This window comes from Oncorhynchus mykiss, chromosome 3 (genome assembly GCF_057628025.1).
Source record: "Oncorhynchus mykiss isolate SJ-2025 chromosome 3, ASM5762802v1, whole genome shotgun sequence".
Taxonomy (NCBI): domain Eukaryota; kingdom Metazoa; phylum Chordata; class Actinopteri; order Salmoniformes; family Salmonidae; genus Oncorhynchus; species Oncorhynchus mykiss.
Window position 1 is genome coordinate 89,665,106 of NC_143024.1, and position 17,666 is coordinate 89,682,771.

Sequence of the window (17,666 nt, forward strand, 5' to 3'; positions counted from 1 at the left end):
GATGTGACGTCCGGTGTGCCTTGTTCTCGCCCCAAATCTAGGCATTTTTTTTGGTTTTATTGAACCTTTATTTCACTAGGCAAGTCAGTTAAGAACAAATTCTTATTTACAATGACGGCCTATCTTGCTGGTTGAATGCTTGGCAAAATATAAGCCACTGCTGCGCTTTACTCTAGGTCAATGCAAAATGAAAAGCCTGTTATAATGAAATGAAAGTAATTAACTTGACATTGTGACTTTTACAAGGAGCCTTATCCTCCTCCCACATCAGTGGGTAATGTATTATTACAGACAAAGAAGATCCATTCTCAGATGTGCAATGTTGTGATTGTACTGCTGTGATAATTAGGTCAACGGGATGTGTACTGAACGATCAGAGAGTCAAAAATCGGGAGTCGTTAAAATAGAACGGAGATTAAAAATATTTGCATATTCAGCATTATTCATATGACCCCGACGCAGAACCCGGCAAAGAACCAATGTTAAATATGTTCCCCTTATTATAAAAACCTCAAACAATACAAAATATCTCAACGCCTCAGATCCATAGTGTAGTTTAATATAATAGATTTATTTTAACAGAATTACAAGCACATCTTAGGGACCATAAAGTACAAGGCAAAATCATTATTCTTCTAAAAAAAAAAAAAGACATGGGGTGGTCAGCGGGATCAGAGACATGCTGCCTGGGGACATGGGGTGGTCAGCGGGATCAGAGACATGCTGTCTGGGGACATGGGGCCTGGATTCCAGGCGGTCTCAGTGTCTGGGGGAGGGTCTACCGGAGGAGGGCTGGGGCAGACGGTACTTGGCCATCTCCAGGTCCAGGTCTGCGAAGGTGTAGTGGTTGTAGTTGTGGTGCTGGAGGTTCTTATAAGTGCTGTTGTCGAATGGCTCGGGGGCTGGCTCTGGAGGTGCAGCTGAAGTGGGTAGAACACAGATACGGGTATAAGACACAGCACAGGCATAAGGGTATCCTGACTGACCTGGAGTTAGGCTAAATAAAACCAGAACCCAAAGGTAGAAATAGGCGGTTTGCGAATTGGTGAGTTGCATTTAGTTTTAGTGTTATTCGGAGCCCCGGAAACAGTCAATTTTTTTTTTGCAGAAAACCATTCTCATAAGGAATAGAACATATGTTTTAAAAGTATAAATCACTAGCCACAAAAAGTGATGCCCATACATGACACAACATTTACTTATCTTAAAAATATATATATATATTTTTTTTAAAGTGCACATTTAAATATTCACCCATTTGACAAAAGTAATTTATGGTGGGGCATGTTCTACAGTGTTAGGGATGTATCCCCACCTATAGAGCCTGGAGATAGGCTGATGTGAATGGCCTTAGCATCCATTGTCTACAGCACAACCTTCTGGGAAGTAAAGGGGAGAATGAGGATAGCAAAAGGGCACCAACAGCCAATTAGAAAACTAAACTGGCATACAAATATAACTTTGGCAGAAGCATGAATGAGACATTGTCAATTGGGCAGCATGTAAAAAAATCCTTGTTTCATCCTTGAAGTAGGATTATTCTTGACCATATCAAATAAGGTTTTATACACAAGTTGTCCAATTTTGGAATTTTTAACAAAAAAAACATGACAATACCCAGACCATTACTCAAATACTACTGCAATATTGTAAGCTGACTTGTTGGGGGCAACTCGCCTATTTGAAACGGCAGGCTTAAAAAAGGGTTAACAGGTCCAAATCCAATCACACTGAAATAAGTTAGGTGACGGTCATACGCAAAATGACAACTTCCACCTCATGTGCATATACAGACATTTTCATTAATTGACAGCATGCATATCCACACAAGTCCAGAGTAAAAGAGAGAAAGTGGGAGAAAGAAGTGAAAGGAGACCAATGAGTGATCACTCCCAGCTTCAGTTCTTCAAGCTGGAGTCAAGGGTGGGAGGCTGGTTCACTGTAACGTTACCATTAGCATGTACAGTACACCTTAGCATTAGCATGTACAAGTACGCCTTAGCATTTAGCATGTACACCATCGCATACAACCCAGAATCTGAATACATATGTGTCAATGGACATGAGAATAATATATACCAAATACAGTAAATAAAACCAAAACACCCTGAGAGTAGAGATGGATAAAGAAAGAAAGGAAGGAGAGACATATGGACAGAGAGCAGGAGCGCCCCACCTGGGAGATCAACGAGTCATAAGAGTGAGGGGAGGAAACAGTGCATGATTAGTTTAGGTTTTTGTCTTTGTGAAGATTCTAATGTGAGCCAGTCAAATACCATGCATCGCAGTGTCCTCCAAAACATTCACAGTATGAACCTCTCGAGGCAAAGTGCAGGCAAGGTATTAAAAAGGCAAAGCTTTTGTAAATAAAATTATGCAAATACAGACCCAAAGTCCCAACTGGGAACCCTCAGTATATAACAAGAGTTAAATTGCAAGGCAAGCAGGCAGGGCTAAGGTGAAAAGCATACCACTCAAACATGCGTCTCACACTTGGCTGAAGTAGCTAAAGTATCACGTTGTGTGAAATGAGTATACTTTCACTTAAGAAATTTGCCTTACACATTATGAATGGCAATACAGATAGCTACAGTCAATTAAATGGCCCCAAAAAAGTGTAGAAGCTACAGCTAAAGCCAAACCACTCATGTGATTTACAACGTATTAACATTTAACCCTATGTGTTATGAAGGACATTTTAAAGAAATATGGCCATCTGTGGTTGGAAAAGTCCACAGAGGAGAGAAAGAGTAGGATTTAGACGAGGTGTTGTGTATACCCTCTGAGGTCTCATTCGGTTCTGCCTCAGCCAGGGCCTCTGCAATCAGCTCCTCTCCTGCGGCTCCAGCCATTACAGGGGCGTTGTCTATCAGCTCCTCTCCTGCGGCTTCAGCCATTACAGGGGCGTTGTCTACCAGCACCTCTGCTGCGGCTTCAACTGGGGCAGCTTTAGCAACGGCCGGTGCATCTTCCGCCGTAGGTTCAACAGGTGTTTCAGCAGCAATTTCTACAGGGGCAGCTTCAGATGCTTCTTCTGCCGCTTCCGGTACAACTTTTGGAGTGACTTCTGGTGCAGCGGTGACTTCTGGAGGCATCACTTCAACCTCTGGAGCAGCTTCTGCAAAAATCTCTTTGGGTACACTAGCGATCTCAGGGGCAGAATCTACTAGCTCCTCAAAACTTTTAGCAGGGGCAGTTTCAGGGCTAACCTCCAGGGTATCTTTCGCTGGGGCGGCTTCCAGGACAAAGGTGGGGTCAACCAGCTCAGCACTTGCAATTTCTGGAGCGGCCGCTTGAACTTCTTTGGTGACTTCTGGTGCTGCTTCGGCTACAACTTCTGGTGCTGCTTCGGCTACAACTTCTGGTGCTGCTTCGGCTACAACTTCTGGTGCTGCTTCGGCTACAACTTCTGGTGCTTCTTCCTTGACAGTTTCAGGAACTGCGTTCAGAGTCGGCGCAGGTGTAGCTTCTTGCACAGCTTTAGCAGTGGCCACAAGGATGGCATCAGACGGCGCTGCCACCTCCTCAGCGTCGCTGGCCAAAGCCACTGCTTCCTTTTCTGAGTCTTTATTTTTTTCTGCTTGGATTTCTGGTTTTGCCTTTGATTTCACTTCGGACATCTCATCAGAGTCGGTGTCAGAGTCAGAGGAGTCGGAGTCAGAATCACTGGATGAGGATTCAACGGCTGGGGCTCCAGGTTCAGTGGAGGCTGCAGCATCAACTAAAGGTGGATCGGCAGAGGCTGAAACTGGAATGTCTACTGGCACGGGAGCTTCATCACTGGTAGCAACGACAGGCTCAGCAACTGGGGGAGCAGCATCCGTGACTTTGGTGGCGGCGTCAATTACAGGTTGAACAGAATCGACGATGGGAGCAGCAATGTCAGCGACTGGAGCAGGTTCGGCGACAGCCTCCGCAACTGAAGGAGCCTCTGCCACGACTGCTTCAACTGGGGCGGCTTCACTGGCAACAGTCTCAGCAACTGGAGCAGCTTCTGCAACAGCGTCAGCGACTACTGCGGCCTTGGCAGCTGGTGTAGTGGATTCTACTACTGGTGTCTCTGGTGCTGCGGCCTCCTCTGTGACAAGGGATGTGATCTCTGTAACACTCTCAGAAGCAGGGACAGACTTAGCCACCTCTATGACTGGAGCGGCCACATCTACAGCAGGACTAGCCGTTTCTTCAGCCACAGCAGTTTCAGCAGGCACAGCGTCAGCATGGCTTGCAGAAGTGGAAGAGGTAGCTGGTTCTGCAGCTGCGGCTACTATTGTTTCAGCAGTGACGGGGCTAGCCACTGATTCAATTTCACCTAGAGCCTGTGCTGGGGAAAGTCCTGAGGCTGAAAGCTTAACGGGGAAGGCAACCGTGGTGTTGTAGGCTTGTAGTGCAGCCCCCTCTTCTGAGGCCTCTAGGGATTAAGAAATGGTAAATGGAAAAAGTTACACCAAAAAAATGTAAGAGTATATAGCCTAATCAGTATGTTCCTCAGAACCAGGAGGCTCGTCTCCAAATAAAACCACCTATGCCAAACACAACACAGAAAACTCCTGACACCAAAGCTACTGTGGAACTAGTTTAACCATTGTAAAATTACATTCTCTAGATTCTTATGATACAGCCCTGTTAGGGATTTTAGGGATGTTAACAGTTGAATCAGCGAGCTGCTAAAAATATATTTTGACCCGTTAATGATTATCGGTCTATAGGTTAATTTCCATACTTTTGTGGGATGAAATTGTTGTGCATGTATTTTCATTAGTCGTCACGCATCTTATTTATTTAGTTTGAGGAGCATAATGGCCTACCACCTGTCAGACAGCGCCAGAGTAGCTTCTCACTGGAGTGAAACATGCTTTTGAAAGCCCAATCATTGCACAAATACAATTTCAAAATGCAACCGCGTGTTAAAAACTTTGATTGACAAATAGTGCCTTTTTTTTTTTAATCGTGTCCATCTCAACTCGTAACTAAAGCGCGCCTCCCATTTGCCATCAGAGTGCATTAGCTATAGTCAACGATAGGCATGCTATCTGCGTATCACCCACCACTTTGCAATGTAAGCTTGAGGCAGGAACTGTCTGAAAGCTTTACTTCAAATAATGAGTCGTCTTACCTTGGAAAAGAAGCCCTGAGAAAAATCCATCCATAGAAACTATTTTATAAAGACTTCCTGATGCCATTAACCAGCATTTCTCTCCTGATCTGGTTCATATGCACTTTCTTCCGTTGTCCAGAAGCCGAAGGCACAATCCTAATCATATTAGCAACCCATCCTAATTGTTGTTGTAGATTCTAACAGATAAATTAATCTGTCACAACTACTAACATTAGGTTTAGAACGGTGTTTTCCAGCAAATTGCATTTTGGCAAATGTTTGAAAATTACTTTTCATTAGCTGCTTCATTACAGGAGCTGCATGTTCAATACTAGACTATAGCTTTTTGACTGTTAGACGACAGGCTTGCTATTGTTGCATGTTTCCAATTAAGCTCTTAATGAAAAATGTCTGGTCCTTGTATGCATGCATAGTATCAGAGAAGAGACGAAGCGAGATCTTTAACTCTAGCCCAAAACAAGCCCAATGCGTTTCTGTGTCACCTGCCTTCCAGCCTCGGGACGACTACTATTGTTAGGGCGGAGAAATAAGAATCTGGTCATTATATAGAGATATCTTATAGTATTTTCTGTTGGTCACATCATTTTACTGTTTGGGGAAAAAAAAAAGTGTGTTTGTTAACCAGATTAATGCATCCTTAATCCCGGTTCCAGTGCAATCAAGCAAATGTTTAAAAGAGAAGTAGAATTGGCTTTAGGAAATGGTCATGGTTAATCTGTAAGATTCCAGGATGTGGTTGTATTGGCACATCAGGGAGATACTCCAAGTGTGGGCTATACCTGAGAGAGAAATTGCGTGATTGTTACCTAGGGGAGAATAAAAAAGGACCTAGAATAGAACATATTAACGTAAATGAATTAAAAAATAAAATAGCCGCACTCTTAATTGGAGCCGTTGCCTTAACAGCTTTCTTTGGCTCCCCAGCCTTGGTGCAGAATGCCGCGGCAGAGGAGCTCCTCAAAAGGCCCCAGCTCTCTTTCTGGAGAACCTAAACAGAAAGAAATACATACCATTGTTTTATGTTGTAAATTCAGCATTCATTAGCCTAGCCCTGCGTTCCAGTCTGTTTATGCCCACTTGCCAGCTCCTTCTGGAATTGTCTACCAAACGTTTCAAGCTTAACAATGAGACCAGGAGAAGCTAATTTTGACTTAACGTTATTCAATAACAAGGTAACCTAAATATCTAGCTTAAATCTTATGAGCACGATGAAGCATAGTCTCAAAAAATGAGATGTAGAGGATGGTAAATACAGCTAGCAGTCCTGCTCCTCCGGTCAACAGGAAAGAAGGACGCTAGCTAATGTTAAAAGAAAACGGTTACGATACGTTGATTACTGTACAAACCAATCAACTAACGAAAAGGTTCTTTGTAAAATAATCGAAATGACAACTGAAGAAAAACATTTTTAGACAATAAACAACGAATAGTACCTTGAGAGACCCCAGTCGTCCTAGCCGAAGTAAGGAGGTCGCCATTTTGGTGCTCCGTTTTTTATTTTCCGTGGGGAAACACAACAATTATATTGCTCCGTAAGCTCCTCCCCAGGCACGCACATTTGGACGGAAGTGTCTGGGAACGAAATTAGTTCCTCTTTGAAAGGGTGATAAAAATAGCATTTACCACTTCAGTGGATTTTAACAATTGTTTCATTTGTGCCATAGTAAAAAGTATATACTCCATATGTTAATTCTCATAATAGAAAGGTAGTTAACCATTTAGAATTCTGATATCCTTTTTAATTGTTTACTTCACCTTTATTAAACCAGGTAGGCCAGTTAAGAACACGTTCTCATTTACAACTGCGACCTGGCCAAGATAAAGCAAAGCAGTGCGACACAAACAACAACACAGAGTTACACATGGAATAAACAAACGTACAGTCAATAACAATAGAAAAAAAATCTATATACAGTGTGGGCATACGAAGTAAGATTAGGGAGGTAAGGCAATAAATAGGCCGTAGTGGCCAAGTAATTACAATTTAGCAATCAAACACTGGAGTGATAGATGTGCAGAAGATGAATGTGCAAGTAGAGATACTGGGGTGCAAAGGAGCAAAAAAATAAATAACAATATGGGGATGAGGTAGTTGGATTGGCTATTTACAGATGGGCTATGTACAGGTGCAATGATCTGTGAGCTGCTCTGAAAGCTGATGCTTAAGTTAGTGAGGGAGATATGAGTCTCCAGCTTCAGTGATTTTTGCAATTCGTTCCAGTCATTGGCAGTAGAGAACTGGGAAGGAAAGGCAGCCAAAGGAGGAATTGGCTTTGGGGGTGACCAGTGAAATATACCTGCTGGAGTGCATGATATGGGTGGGTGCTGCTATGGTGACCAGTGAGCTGAGATAAGGTGGGGCTTTACCTTGCAGAGACTTATAGATGACCGGGAGCCAGTGGGTTTGGCGACGAATATGAAGCGAGGGCCAGCCAACGAGAGCATACAGGTCGCAGTGGTGGGTAGTTTATGGGGCTTTGACGACAAAACGGATGGCACTGTGATAGACAGCATCCAATTTGCTGAGTAGAGTGTTTCAGGCTATTTTGTAAATGACATCGCCGAAGTCAAGGATCGGTAGGATAGTCAGTTTTACGTGGGTGTTTAGCAGCATAAGTGAAGGATGCTTTGTTAAGGAATAGGAAGCCGATTCTAGATTTAATCTTGGATTGGAGATGCTTAATGTGAGTCTGGAAGGAAAGTTCAGTCTAACCAGACACCTAGGTATTTGTAATTGTCCACATATTCTAAGTCAGAACCGTACAGAGTAGTGATGCTGGACGGGCAGGCAGTTGCGGGCAGCAATCGGTTGCTGCATTTAGTTTTACTTAGATTTAAGAGCCATTGGAGGCCACGGAAGGAGAGTTGTATGGCATTGAAGCTCGTCTGGAGGGTTGTTAACAGTGTCCAAAGAAGGGCCAGAAGTATACAGAATGGTGTCATCTGCGTAGAGGTGGATCAGAGAATCACCAGCAACAATACCCTTACCAGCTGGTCATTTGAATCAATATTTTATTAAACACATACAGTGGGGCAAAAAAGTATTTAGTCAGCCACCAATTGTGCAAGTTCTCCCACTTAAAAAGATGAGGCCTGTAATTTTCATCATAGGTACACTTTAACTATGACAGACAAAATGAGGGAAAAAAATCCAGAAGATTACATTGTAGGATTTTTTATGAATTTATTTGCAAATTATGGTGGAAAATAAGTATTGAGAGACTGAAAAACAGCTTCTATATCAAGGCCATCAGACTGCTAAACAGCCATCACTAACTCAGAGTGGCTGCTGCCTACATAGACTCATATCACTGGTCACTTTAATAAATGGGTCACTAGTCACTTTAAACAATGCCACTTTGATAATGTTAACATATCTTACATTACTCATCTCATCTGTATATACTGTACCTGTATCTATGTGTTCGTAATGGCTGCTCAGTGAAACAACCTGTCCTGATTTGTCTTAAACGCTTGCTACAAAACTTTTAATTAGCCAGACTTCCTTCGTGACCTGGCCTCTGTAAATTGGTATGGAATCAGCTTGATCCCCTCTGTCAAAGATGCTTGTACCTTTTTTTATTTTCAGTGGTATTGTTAAGAAACACTCCCTCATATAGAAAATGAAAAACCGGTTCAGCCCCTGGTTCGACTGTGATCTGGCAGACTTACTCCACCTCAAGAATTCCATTTGGCAAAAGGCTCGGCACACACATACTCAGGCTGACTGGCTATCGTTCAGGCAAATGAGAAATAAGTGCACTCAGGCTATCCGGAAGGCCAGAGTTAGTTACTTTAAGGAGCAGGTCTCTCTCTGTGGGTCTATCCCCAAGAAGTTCTGGAAAAGAGTTAAAGACCTGGAGGATAAACCCTCCTCCTCACAAATTTTGTGGGCAGAACTGAGAAGGCGTGCACGAGCAAGGAGGCCTACAGACCGGACTGTTACACCAGCTTTGTCAGGAGGAATGGGTCAAAATTCAACCAACTTATTGTGGGAAGCTTGTGAAAGGCTACCCGACACGTTTTAAGGCAATGCTACCAATTACTAATTGAGTGTGTGAACACAATTTTTCTGTAACTGCGGTTTCAAGGCAAATCTGCATTCAGTAACTTATGTGCAGTTATACAATACAAACATGGGTAGTCTTTTTACTTTAACATTGCATGCGATTTACAATGATGACTTGGATGACATTGATCAACTTGGAATGAAAGACTGCAACAAAAGTAGAATATGGATCAGAGTTTATCCCCCCCATCCAACATTCATGGATCATCCTATGCAAATGCATATATATTTCACAGCTCAAAGCTCAGCCTACGCTTGACCTCTAACATGTGCATCTAATACAGACTAAGTCAGAGAATTTATATTTATACAGAAATAGAAACTCCTCTATCCCCCCCCCCCCCCCCCCCACCACCACCACATATAAAATTAAAAGGATTTTAGCATCAACTTGATACAGTTATCTTTAGACTTCCAATATTCATGGAACAAATGGACAGGAAAAAGCTGTAGAAAAGTGAACTGGTGAGGTTTACTTGGGGGCCACTTCCTCCAGCTTGGGCTCTGGACAGAGAGAGAAAAATGGTGTGCAATGAGAATATTAATGCATTATATTCTTGGTCCAGGAAGAACCTAATAAAGCATTTCAAAAAGGCTCATGCCCACCTTTATAAAACTACTAACCTGTGAACTTGAACTCTGGGAAAGCTGTGATGTCTCCACCACCATAAAGCCGCTGGAGTTTAGTCAGCTCCTCTGCCAAGTTCTTCTCATATGCAGGGCCTGCATCTACCAAACCGCCACTGGCCCTGAGAGAAGAAAATATGGTTGAAATGTCCGCTTGATGACAAAGGGGGAATGATTGTGAGCAAGACAAAAAAAGCTAGCCAAAAACAATTGTGTAACTTACACGCTCTTTGAGGAGTACTCGCGGATCGAATCCAGGAAGAGCTTCTGGATTGGGTCCAGTTGAACTGAGTCCAATGAAGGAAAAACACAATTATTTTATATTCTTTTAAAGCAATTCCCCCTTTTAGTCTGGGTACCAGTCTGTTCAGCTGACATTCCACTCCTGTCATTTGCCCAAGAGACTGGCCTTTCGTCAACAGAATGTTCAAAATGCAGCCAGATTTTCAGCACAGTTCCTGATTGGTAGTCTGAAACCAAATTGATATTTCCCATAATAAAGTTATGTAGCATGGAGTGCGCGCAAATTTGGCGCAACATAGAACATTTTAAGTGTGTAGATAGGACTTTGTAATGAAATAAACAAATGATACAGAAATGTTTAGCCTACAAGATTCAATCGAGCTACGTTTGCTTCCGTTGCGTCCCATTAATGAGAGGAAAGAAACAAAACTGTCACCAATCGTTTCCCTATCAGTCTAATTTGCATAAACATTGTGATCGGATGATAGCTGTGAGGGTTATCGAATCAAGATCAAATCCTATGATCTCCTCGAGCTCTTTAATGACAGTATTCATATTTGAATATTGTGAAATGCTAGCCTCTTTGGCAAATGACAGGAGTGGAATGCAACAGCTTTTGGCTTGAACCACATGACAAAACTAATCACTTCCAATACCCTCATGCACAAAAACAGCACTTAGAAGTGGTACTGACTGGCATCAACAGGGGTAAGAGAGGACAGATTAAGTTAGAAAGGTCAGGTAACAGGTTATAAGTTGCTGTGATGGGGGAATGCTATGCGTCACATCTGTGTAGTTCATGTTATTACTTGGCAGACACATGGGTTCTATATTTGAGATGTCCAATTCAAACTCCCTGCGTATAACCAACTCATGTACATTTAACAGTAAAATGTAGGAACTTCTTTCCCCAATCGTGTTTGATTCCACACCCAGCAACCAAGGTGCAAACTCTTGCGCATTGACTAACCAAGGGGAAGGAAAGTTGACATTTCCAAATATGTTACACAGCGCCAAACAAAAAAATTCACAGGCGTTGAGGATCATGTTTCTTTTAACAATATTCAGTGAAGGGAACAGAGAAGGTTATGAAATAAGAACAGATGATCGAGTGACGGAAGGAAAAACAGAGATGTCGAGAAACAAACTAACAGCAGAAAGAGTGCAGGTAAGAACGAGTGAATGCTGGAAAAACATGGCAAAATAAAGATATTAAATCAAGCAGATCGGCGCAGACTGTCACAGCTGAACCAGAGAGTAAATTATGAAGCCGTGCTGAAGAACGCAGAGGAGACATTCATCGGGTGTCGGATGGGCAAAGCTGCATGGTTACAAGTTAATGCATGGAATCCCAGAAGGAACGGGTTTGGGGGAAAAGATGTGTGGCTTGGGTCTACACGGCTGCAACAATGTAGAAATGTGGTAGTTTGAGGGATAAATAGCAAATAGTGTGGTAAATTAGCCCACTGGAAAAGACAAACCAAAGCAAGAACGAAAAGCGCTTCTGTGATATTGGGTATCTTTACAAGATATCCTTAGAGTTGTAGCATCACATGAAAATATGACTGTTGGTAAAAAGTAGGATCCACAGAGAGGAGAGAAGGGGGGGATGTGGGGGGGGTGTGTATACCCTCAGGCGCCTCAATCCGTTCTGCCTCAGCCGGGGGCTCTGCAATCAGCTCCTCTGCTGCAGATTCAACTTGGGCCGCTTCAGCTACAACCTCTGCTACAGCTTCAATGAGGGCTTCAGCCGCAGCTTCAATGGGGGCAGCTACAGTCACAACCTCTGCTACAACTTCCACGAGGGCTTCAGCCGCAGCTTCAATGGTGGCAGATTCAACCAAAACTTCTGCTATGGCTTCAACTGGGGCAGCTTCAACTGGGGCAGCTTCAACTGGGGCAGCTTCAACTGGGGCAGCTTCAACTGGGGCAGCTTCAGCAACCGCTTCTGCAGGGGCAGCAGCTTCTGGGACGGCTTTAACAGGAGTGTCGGCCGCTGACGAAGCTTCAAAGATGGGAGCCGCTTCGGCTGCAACAGGAGCGTCTTCAGCTACTGATGCAGCGGCTTCAACAACGGGGGTGGCTTTGGCTACAAGTGCGGCGGATTCAACAATGGCTTCAGTTGCGGGGGCGACTGTGTCGACGACGGGGGTGGCTTCAACTGCAGCGGGGGCTGGAACAGCTTCAGCCGCAGCGGGGGCTGGAACAGCTTCAGCCGCAGCGGGGGCTGGAACAGCTTCAGCCGCAGCGGGGGCTGGAACAGCTTCAACCACAGCAACCATTGGCTCTGCGGCAGCGGCTTCAACAGGCTTTGGGGCGGCGACAAGTTCTACTGCTGCAGCTGGTGTCATTTCTTTCTTTGGAAACTCCACATATTTTCTGTGTGGTACAAGCTTCTCTAAATCAAAATATGTTTTGCCCTGGGACTTTTCTAGGACGGAGGAGGGGGGGGGGGGGGGGGAACAAACAAGATTTATTCATTTCTATTCATAATCTAATTAGCCTAAAAGGAATTTAAACCAACATCCCCCCCACTTTGCATTAAATGTGGACAAAACTTACCCAGCGCAACATGGCTACAGACAGTATTCAAGAATATCCCTTTGCAAGACACATATGGTGCCTGGACTAAAAAGGGCACAAAGTGCCAAATTTCAAGAAGGGGCACAAAAGTGTAAATGTACTATTAATTGAGGAACATAATAAAAACATGACATTTTAATCAAACTATAGTTTCATAATTAAGTGCGCATGTGCCAAAACCAACTTCCCAAAACTATCTTTCATTGCCAATTCATGTTATAGAGTACAAGAAAAATTCCACTTATAAAAGACTATTGTTGGAAAAATATCTGATTATATTAGTGAAAGCTGTGGGGGGAAAAAATTATTTACATCATTATATTTTGGTACCTGGGGAAGGAAAACAAACTTAATTTGCATTTTTCATCATCACTTTGTATAGAAAACAAAATGGTGGAACTAACTGAGACATTTACTCAAATTGTTGTCCAAGCAGCCTGCAAAAACAAAATCCTTCTAGAAGATTCAGAATTGTAGATTCCTCAGCCTTTTGGGTACAAAGACAGGCCTCCGGGAGGCTTTGAACTTCCCTTCAGCATGTCTTACCTGTAATCTGACTTTTGTTGGGTTTTTTAAAAAAAATTAAAAGATAATCTTCAGTTCTTCTCCAAAACATCTTCTTAACTTCTGCTCATTACTTTTGCACGTAAGACTACTGTATACAATATCTTCAGCATCTGAAAGGCTTTTAAAATGTATTCTCGAGGACTACCTTTTCTGGCAGTGCAGTGATCTCGATTGGCAGTGCAGTGATCTCGATTGGCAGTGCAGTGATCTCGATTGGCAGTGCAGTGATCTCGATTGGCAGTGCAGTGATCTCGATTGGCAGTGCAGTGATCTCGATTGGCAGTGCAGTGATCTCGATTGGCAGTGCAGTGATCTCGATTGGCAGTGCAGTGATCTCGATTGGCAGTGCAGTGATCTCGATTGGCAGTGCAGTGATCTCGATTGGCAGTGCAGTGATCTCGATTGGCAGTGCAGTGATCTCGATTGGCAGTGCCGTGATCTCAATTGGCAGTGCAGTGATCTCGAATGGTTATGGGAAATGTTTCACAAAAAAAAGTCTCCGTACTAATAGAAATCTTCCAGGAAAAATAAGGTGTTCATATCTCTAGTGAAGGTCTTTAATGAGATGAGCCACATTGGGGAGTTTTATCAGTCTGGTCATCAATGGGTCTCTCTTCCTCCTTGATCAATTGATGAATAAAGAACTGGACCCTAGCATTACAGCTAAATCAAATGTGTGGATAGTCCACAGCGAACTCTTTCTCAGTTTGTCATTGTGCGCCAACTACTTTAAGTCCCTTTTGAGAAATATACAAGAAAATGGGCCGTATAATTTGGATATGATGAGTAATTTTATTATAATATTATTATTTTATTATAATTTTATATATATATTTATTTAATGATACTTGTAGCACAATTTGAGCACCCTCACTCTGTTCAAGAATTGACATCTGCGAAAGTATCATAAACTACAAATAATTGTATGAGGTATTTTTGGTCAAATTAAATGCTGATCCAAACTTACTTCCTGAGCTGCTCTTCTTGGGCTTCTTGGGACCACCAGCTTTCGTGCATAGGGCAGCAGCTGCAGGAGCGCTCCACCTCTCCGCCTGCACGCACTGATCAAAGTATACACCAATTAGTGACAACTAGGGCTGTAAAAAAAAAAGTTTAAAAAATAATGAAATACTGAATTGCATGATTTTCCTGTTGTTAATTGCGATTATTGCAATTTCAGAATTTGATCAAATTTGGCCCAAATAAAATATTTGTCCATTTAAAAAGCAGTGAATTGAGTTGCAGGCATAGTATGCTTTGATTTTAAAGGCCAGAAACACAAAATAAGCTGTATCAGAAAAAAAAAAGCTCACAATGTTTAAACGCACACCAGTAGGGATCATATCTTTCACCTGGATTCAGTCAGTCATGGAAAGAGCAAGTGTTCCTAATGTTTTGTGCACTCAGCGTATATTTGGGCTTGAAGTGACAAAACCTAACTGGCCACTTTGTGCAAATTCATGCCAATGACGTGTCTTTTCCTACGAAATGACGTGTAAATTCTTGAGCCTACGTTTCATTTTAAATGGTACCACCCACCAGCATGGCATTGTTGATTAATCAGTAACACCTGCAAAGTTCACAAGCCACAACTGAGCTATATACTATATCATCTTTGGCTACAGCAAATGTATAAATATATATATTTTACCTTTATTTCATTTAACTGGGCAAGTCAGTTAAGAACAAATTCTTATTTACAATGATATCCTACACTGGCCAAACCCGGACGACGCTGGGCCAATTGTGCGCCACCCTATGGGACTCCCAATCACGGCCGGATGTGATACAGCCTGGAATTCTAACCAGGGACTGCAGTGACGTCTCTTGCACCGACGTAGGCCGGTGCGCCACTCGGGAGCAAAGATGGTGGATAATTGAAGATCAGAATTGACAAAAAATATTTAAATGGTAAACTGCCTGTCTACTTAACGGGCTGGGTCTCCCATAGACACCAATGCAATAGCAGCTGTCCGCCACTATTACAAGACTGGTAAAGCCCCAGTGCACTACTTTTGTGAGAGAAAAAAAAAAAAAACTTAAATGTTGTTTCATAACATAAATAAGAAAATGACATTCAGATTTTTCAAGCGGTGCTTCTTCCCGCAGCTATGCCCAAGGACGTATGGATCAGTATAAAACTGATACAGTAAGTCACTTTTTTATTTGAAGGATTCATTCTCGCTGATAAATTAAAAAGCAATATTTTCAAAAGCCGTATCACAAGCGATGATTGACGTTTCTAAACATTACAACACAGCATTGGGATAGTAGTTGACATGAGCCAGTCGTGGGTGAAGCTAATGGCTGAAAACTGTAGAGAGATGGAAGACTATGTCACTTACAGTTGTAGAGCTAGGTAGGTAGCAGTCATCAACTTAAATAAAATAGCAGTGGTGGAAAAAGTAACCAATTGTCATACTTGAGTAAAAGTATAGATAGTTACTCAAGTAAAAGTGAACGTGACTCCGTAAATGTCTCGTTTTAAAAATGTACGGATAGCCAGAGGCACATTTACAAAAGATGCATGTGTTTAGTGAGTCCGCCAGAACATAGGCAGTAGGGATTACCACGTGTTCTCTAGATAAGTGGTTTATTTCACACTTTTCCTGTTCTGCTAAGCATTCAAAATGTAATGAGTACTTTGGGTTGTCAGGGTTAAATGTATGGAATAAAAAGTACAATATTTCCTTTAGGAATGTAGTGAAGTAAAAGTTGTAAAAAATATAAATAGTAAAGTACAGATACCCCCAAAAACTACTTAAGTAATACTTTAAAGTATTTTTACACCACTGTAAAATATTTGCTAGTAACACTTTGCTAATTCAAAATAAAAAATCAAATCTTCTATTCGAACGGCTCAAATTATGCACTTGATATGAAAGTAGCTACAGTAGACAACATTGACCATGTTATCAATCAATGTTATCCATTAGCTAACGCACTGTAGCCATGTTGCTGAAATACTAACAAGCTCACGATTCATGTTTTGTCTCTGCACAAAAAATGACGTTGCAATTAGTTAAAGGGGTCTCTTCGAAAACTACAGCATGTTAGAACTTCGAATAATAATGTGATTAGCTATGTGCATGACATTTCATTACCTTGGTAGAGCCAAGTCGCACTATCCTCAGCAATGACGCCGCCATCTTTGCGCTCATAAAATCCTTCCTGCGGAAACGCTGCTTAATGATATTTGTCCCACAGTCTGCCTGAGTGCGTCTGAAAAGTAATACATATATATATATATTCAATCACTTTAGAACAGAACACATGTGATCAATGTTAGGAAAGTATTGGATAGTTAATTTTGCGACACAACTAGTAACAAATATCAAACGTGTGCGTTGAAGCAGTGCACAACAACAATCATTACACGTCTGCAATATGGAACACGATAGTAACAGTTGATGCGCAGCGACTGTGTTTTTAGTCTCATTCTTTACGAATGTGAACTCCCAGGGTCAAGATGACATTGCCATTAGTTCAGTGAACGTTTTACCACCTTTTGTCAATCAAGTTCAATGGCTCCAATAGTCAGGAAGAATCCACAAATGTTCGACCGATGGTGAATATTTTCTATATTTCTATATCTATCTATTTCTATATCTATGAAGTTAGAATTAAAACAGTTCTAGACTTATTGGTAGATATCTCTATGGGCAAATCTTGAAGCTCCTGTCAGATAGTCACAGCTTCAGAGCGGTTTATGTAACAGATTCTCAACAGTGACAGTACACGCCTCCTCCTCTAGTCTGGGACTCATCCGTGCAGTGAAAGTACGTATGGCATCGATAACAGTATGGAACAGTTTGTCTTGAACCTTCAACAAAATCTGAACATTCGTAATGCACAGTTGTTGGACGATATATCAAATAAAGTCGTTTTGTTTTCATACTGCTTCTGTATTTATGTTCAGCTGCATAACACATCGAACTTGACATCAGTTATGTAAATGTGTATTCCGGTATTCGTTTTCTCCCTTACCTCTTGATGAGTTGACCCATAAAAAAAAAAAAATCGCCTAAAACGAGATATCCAAATCTAATTGCCTGTAGCTCAGGACCTGAAGCAAGTATATGCATATTCTTGAAACCATTTGAAAGGAAACACTTTGAAGTTTCTGGAAATGTGAAATTAATGTAGGATAATACAACACATTAGATGTGATAGAAGATAATACAAAGAAAAAAACGTTTCTTTTTTATTTTTCCCATCGTCTTTGAAACGCAAGAGAAAGGCCATAACTCTCTCTTTCTAAAATGATCAGCCGAAATTGTTGCAACCCCTATTACTATCCTGTTCAACCTCTCTTCCGTATCGTCTGAGATCCCCAAAGATTGGAAAGCTGCCGCAGTCATCCCCCTCTTCAAAGGGGGAGACACTCTAGACCCAAACTGCTACAGACCTATATCTATATCAATGATGTTGCTCTTGCTGCTGGTGATTCTCTGATCCACC

At 42.0% G+C, this 17,666-nt stretch overlaps 2 protein-coding genes across 9 annotated transcripts; both read right to left on the reverse strand.

The window, feature by feature from the left end:
- Positions 1 to 544: 544 nt before the first annotated feature.
- On the reverse strand, positions 545 to 6,672 carry LOC110520626 (uncharacterized). 3 transcript variants are annotated; one of them, XM_090230443.1, is made up of 5 exons: positions 6,550 to 6,659; positions 5,996 to 6,104; positions 2,922 to 4,408; positions 2,780 to 2,876; positions 545 to 920 (listed from the first exon to the last, which is right to left on the reverse strand). In XM_090230443.1, exons 1-5 carry the CDS (start codon positions 6,592 to 6,594, stop codon positions 760 to 762), a joined length of 1,899 nt encoding a protein of 632 aa, XP_090086569.1. In that variant the 5' UTR covers positions 6,595 to 6,659; the 3' UTR covers positions 545 to 759. The 3 variants fall into 3 exon arrangements, with proteins under 3 accessions (XP_090086569.1, XP_036831154.2, XP_021453705.3); XM_036975259.2 differs by adding an exon at positions 1,316 to 1,379 and having other exon boundaries at positions 2,780 to 4,408; XM_021598030.3 differs by having other exon boundaries at positions 2,780 to 4,408; positions 6,550 to 6,672.
- A 2,568-nt stretch (positions 6,673 to 9,240) lies between these two features.
- LOC110520627 (ATP synthase peripheral stalk subunit F6, mitochondrial) lies at positions 9,241 to 16,954 on the reverse strand. 6 transcript variants are annotated; one of them, XM_036975262.2, is made up of 7 exons: positions 16,711 to 16,954; positions 16,310 to 16,427; positions 14,173 to 14,266; positions 11,686 to 12,486; positions 10,036 to 10,099; positions 9,810 to 9,928; positions 9,241 to 9,689 (listed from the first exon to the last, which is right to left on the reverse strand). In XM_036975262.2, the coding sequence occupies exons 2-7, from the start codon at positions 16,364 to 16,366 to the stop codon at positions 9,658 to 9,660; spliced, it is 1,167 nt and encodes a 388-aa protein (XP_036831157.2). In that variant the 5' UTR covers positions 16,367 to 16,427; positions 16,711 to 16,954; the 3' UTR covers positions 9,241 to 9,657. The 6 variants fall into 6 exon arrangements, with proteins under 6 accessions (XP_036831157.2, XP_036831158.2, XP_036831156.2 ...); XM_036975263.2 differs by having other exon boundaries at positions 9,810 to 9,934; positions 16,711 to 16,943; XM_036975261.2 differs by lacking the exon at positions 16,711 to 16,954 and adding an exon at positions 16,582 to 16,602 and having other exon boundaries at positions 9,810 to 9,934.
- Between the last annotated feature and the right edge of the window lie 712 nt (positions 16,955 to 17,666).